This window comes from Orbicella faveolata, unplaced genomic scaffold (genome assembly GCF_042242905.1).
Source record: "Orbicella faveolata isolate gen_17 unplaced genomic scaffold, um_ofav_v1 contig_48, whole genome shotgun sequence".
In the NCBI taxonomy this organism is placed as follows: Eukaryota; Metazoa; Cnidaria; class Anthozoa; order Scleractinia; family Merulinidae; genus Orbicella; species Orbicella faveolata.
The window spans coordinates 15,998,043-16,002,709 of record NW_028301578.1 but is presented as its reverse complement, the minus strand read 5'-3'; the positions used below and the strand labels follow the sequence as shown (position 1 = coordinate 16,002,709).

Below are 4,667 nucleotides of genomic sequence, written 5' to 3'. Positions count from 1 at the left end.
GGCCGAGAAGCTAGAAAGTGAAAGTTCAAAAAGTTTTGCTGTGTTCATTTCACTGCAAACCAAGGCCATCAGGAGTTAGTTTAGACTCCTCGGGACTGGAAAATATCGCCCAAGTTCGGGGAAATCGAGCCGAATTTTGTCAAATTCACGATGCGCGTAAGACGGTCTCGGCTACTCTTTCATTCTTAAAGTCAACTGGGGTTATATTTCGGCCGAGAAGCTAGAAAGTGAAAGTTCAAAAAGTTTTGCTGTGTTCATTTCACTGCAAACCAAGGCCATCAGGAGTTAGTTTAGACTCCTCGGGACTGGAAAATATCACCCAAGTTCGGGGAAATCGAGCCGAATTCTGTCAAAATCACGATGCACGTAAGGCGGTCTTGGCTATTCTTTCATTCTTAAAGTGAACTGGTGCTATATTTCGGCCCAGAAGCTAGAAAGTGAAAGTTCAAAAAGTTTTGCTGTGTCCATTTCACCGCAAACCAAGCCACAGCAGCAGATTGTTTACAGTGTCCGGGACATCAAAATATCCCCCAAGTCCCGGGAAATCCAGCCGAAGTTTGTCAAAATCACGATGCGCGTAAAGCAGTCTCGGCTACTGTTTTAGTCTTAAAGTGACGTGGCTGTATATTTCGGCCCAGAAGCTCGAAAGTGAGCGTTCAAAAAGTTTTGCTCTCTCAATTTAACTGAAAACCTAGGCCATCATGAGTTAGTTTAGAGTCCACGGGACTGGAAAATATCCCTTAAGTTCTGGCAACTCAAGCCGAAGTTGGTCAAAATCACGATGCGTCTAAGGCGGTCTCGGCAACTATTTCAGTCTGAAAGTGAAGTGGGATTCTATTTCGGCCCAGAAGCTACAAAGAGAGAGTTCAAAAGGCTTTCCTTTGTCCATTTCACTGAAAACCAAGGCCATCAGGAGTTAGTTTAGAGCCCGCGGAAATGGAATATATCCCCCAAGTTCCGGGAAACCGACCCGAAGTTGGTCAAAATCACGATTTGCGCAAGACGGTCTCGGCTACTCTTTCAGTCTTAAAGTAAAGTGGGGCTATATTTCGGTCCAGAAGCTCGAGAGTGAGCGTTCAAAACGTTTCGCTGTGTCCATTTCACTGCAAACCAAGGCCATCAGGAGTTAGTTTAGAGTTCCTGGGACTGGAAAATATCCCCCAAGTTCCGGAATATCGCCCCGAAGTTTGTCAAACTCACGATGCGAGCAAGGCGGTCTCGGCTACTCTTTCAGTCTTAAAGTGAAGTGGGGCTCTATTTCGGCCCACAAGCTCAAAGCTGAAAAAAAATTACTGTCTATTTCACTGCAAACCAAGGCTATCAGGAGTTAGTTTTGAGTCCCCGGGAGTGGAATGTATTTCCCGAGTTCTGGAAAATCGAGAAGACGTTGGTCAAAATGACGATGCGCGCAAGACGGTCTCGGCTACTCTTTCAGTCTTAAAGTGAAGTGGGGCTATATTTCGGCCCAGAAGCTCAAAAGTGAGCGTTAAAAAAGTTTTGCTGTATCCATTCCAATGCAAACCAAGGCCATCAGGGGTTACTTAAGAGTCCTTGGGACTGGAAAATATCCTCCAAGTTGCGGTAAATCGAGCCGAAGTCGGTCAAAATCACGATGTGCCTAAGGTGGTCTCGGCTACTCTTTCAGTCTTAAAGTAAAGTGGGGCAATATTTCGGCCCAGAAGCTCGAAAGTGAGTGTTTAAAAAGTTTTGCTCTGTCACTTTCAGTGCAAACCAAGAACATCAGAAGTTAGTTTAGAGTCCCCGGGACTGGAGAATATCCCCCAAGTCCCGGGAAATCGAGCCGAAGTTGATCAAATTCATGATGCGCGTAACGTGGTCTCGGCTACTGTGTCAGTCCTAAAGTGAAGTGTGGCTATATTTCGGCCCCCAAGCTAGAAAGTGAGCGTTCAAAAAGTTTTGTTGTGCCCATTTTACTTCAAAACAGAGGGCATCAGGACTTAGTTTAGCGTCCAAGGGACTGCAAAATATCCCCCAAGTTCCGGGAAATCGTTTCGAAGTTCGTCAAAATTACGATGCGCGTAAGGCGCTCTCATCTACTCTTTCAGTCTTAAAGTAAAGTGGGGCTATATTTCTGCCGAGAAGCTCCAAAGTTGTGCTCTGTCCATTTCACTGAAAACCAAGGCGATCAGGAGTTACTTTAGAGTCCCTTTGACTGGAATATATCCCCCAAGTTTCGGGAAATAAACGTGAAATTGGTGAAAATCACGATTCGTTCAAGACGGTCTCACCTACTCTTTCAGAGTAGAAGAGGCACGTGGTCAAGATGGCGGGTCGGTCGAGTTTTGCGAGCTCTCTTACATTTTATTTAATAATATGTTTACTCCTTGCTCAAGTCTCGAAGTTTTGCCCTCAAGGAACGCAACACAGTAACCTTCAAATTCTTATGGCTACAAAAGACGCAAATGAAGTGAAGCTCAACGTTTATCCAGCAAAGTCAACTCCGAGATCCCTCGCAACCAGCATGGCGAACGCAACGAAGACCATGAAGCTGATTCGCTTTATACGCCTTCTAAATACAGCCATGATTGCAAATGTCATTTTATTATCGAATGATATACAACTAAATCCAGGCCCTGGGCCTATTCAACATCGTGAAATGAGGGGCTTGCGTGTATTCCATTTGAATATCTGCAGCCTAAGAAATAAGGTGGACGAGCTTCGACTGTTCTGCGAAACACACAAACCTCATGTGCTATCGATAAACGAAACATGGTTGGATGAGTCATTTTCAGACGAAGAAATTTGGCTTCCAGGCTTCAATTTACTGAGGAAAGATAGAAATTGCCATGGGGGTGGATTAGCAGTTTACATCGCTGAACACCTGAGCTTCAATCGACTGGACGAAGCAAATCCCGAACTAATGTGTGCAGATTTAGAAGCAATTTGGTTTGAATTGTCTCAACCGAAATCAAAGAAGCTGTTGGTTGGCTCTATTTACAGATCACCAAATTCGGATATTTCCGCTTTTAATTCGAGTTTGGAGAAGACCCTAAACAACCTTAAGAGTATCGGTGCGGAAACGGTACTCATGGGGGACTTAAATGTTGATTTCTCCAAATCAACAACATCTTATAAACACCTTCAACAGATAACCAAGTCATTTTGCCTAAAACAGTTAATCAAAGGATTTACAAGAGTAACGCAGCACACCAGAACTTTAATTGATTTATTTTTCACCTCAAGGCCAGAACTTTATTTCGCCGGTGTTGTACCAGTTGGTTTTTCTGACCATAGTGCTATTTTTGGGGTAAGAAAGCTACACAGGATGAAACGCCCTCCACCAAAAATTATTGAAACGAGAAATTATAAACATTATAATCCAGCATTGTTCCGTGACGATCTAAAACACATCCCATGGGAAATCATCGAACTCGAAGAAACACCAGAGGGTAGTTGGAACGCCTTTAAAGACCTTTTTCTAACAGCTGCCGACAAACACGCACCCATTGTTACGCGTTGCGCCCGTGGATATTCAGTGCCGTGGTTAACAAGCGATCTAAAGAAACTTATGCAAGAGCGTGATTACCACCACAAAAAGGCCCTAAGTACAAACAAAGAACAACATTGGAGCAATTATAAGCGGTTACGCAACACCATAAACACAAGAATGCGTAAAGAAAAAAATTGACTATTATGCAAATCAACTGGCGGATGAAAAAGACCCAAAGGTGATGTGGCGAACTTTGCATAAAATCGTCCCCCAAAAAATCAAATCAGTACCTTCAAGCAGTGATGGTCTTACAGCCTCAAGATTCAATGGCTTTTTTACATCGATCGCAAACTCTCTGAGCAGCCATTTTGAACGTTGTACTCTGCCAAAAGTTATGTCAACTAGAGTTGAACAAGACTTTGTCCTTGAAGAGGTGTCATCCGGATTTGTTCAAAAAGAATTGCTCAAAATGAAGTCAACTAAAGCTACTGGCCTCGATGGAATTCCTGCTCGATTACTGAAAGATGCAGCAAATGAAATATCTAGACCAGTCGCCTACCTCATAAATTTAACAATTTCTACCTGTATGATACCATCTGAATGGAAAACTGCGAAGGTAACTCCAATATACAAATCGGGCGATAAGAGCGACCCAAATAATTATCGTCCGATTTCAGTCCTTCCGTTGATTTCTAAAGTAATGGAACGAGCAATTCAATCACAGCTTGTAGCATTTCTAATCAGAAACCATTCCTTGTCAGTGCATCAATCAGGATTCCGTAAGAAACACTCCACTGTAACAGCCACTGTACACTTTGTTGATCACATTTTAGAACAAATGGATAAACAGATGATTACCGGGTCTATTTTTATAGACCTAAAAAAAGCGTTCGATCTCGTTGACCACCTCTGCCTGCTCCACAAAGTAGAACATTATGGAATTAGAGGGAAAAGTTTGAAATGGTTCGAAGACTACCTTACAGCTTGATCCCAGAAGGTCAAATACAACCAAGACGAATCATCGAGCTTAACTATTAGTTATGGGGTTCCCCAAGGATCCATACTGGGCCCGATACTATTTGTGATATACATCAATGATCTCCCGCAAAGTCTACTGAAGTCACAAATAGGCATGTATGCCGACGATACTGTTATATATTTCTCTGATTCCTGTCCAGATATCATCAAGCAGGTTCTTCAAAACGATCTTACCAAT

General features: G+C 43.0%; 1 protein-coding gene across 1 annotated transcript; it reads left to right on the top strand.

Moving 5' to 3' along the window:
* Positions 1–2,278: 2,278 nt before the first annotated feature.
* LOC149096705 (uncharacterized) lies at positions 2,279–3,734 on the top strand. The gene has a single exon (XM_089281482.1). It carries the CDS (start codon positions 2,285–2,287, stop codon positions 3,647–3,649), a length of 1,365 nt encoding a protein of 454 aa, XP_089137608.1. The 5' UTR covers positions 2,279–2,284; the 3' UTR covers positions 3,650–3,734.
* Positions 3,735–4,667: the final 933 nt, after the last annotated feature.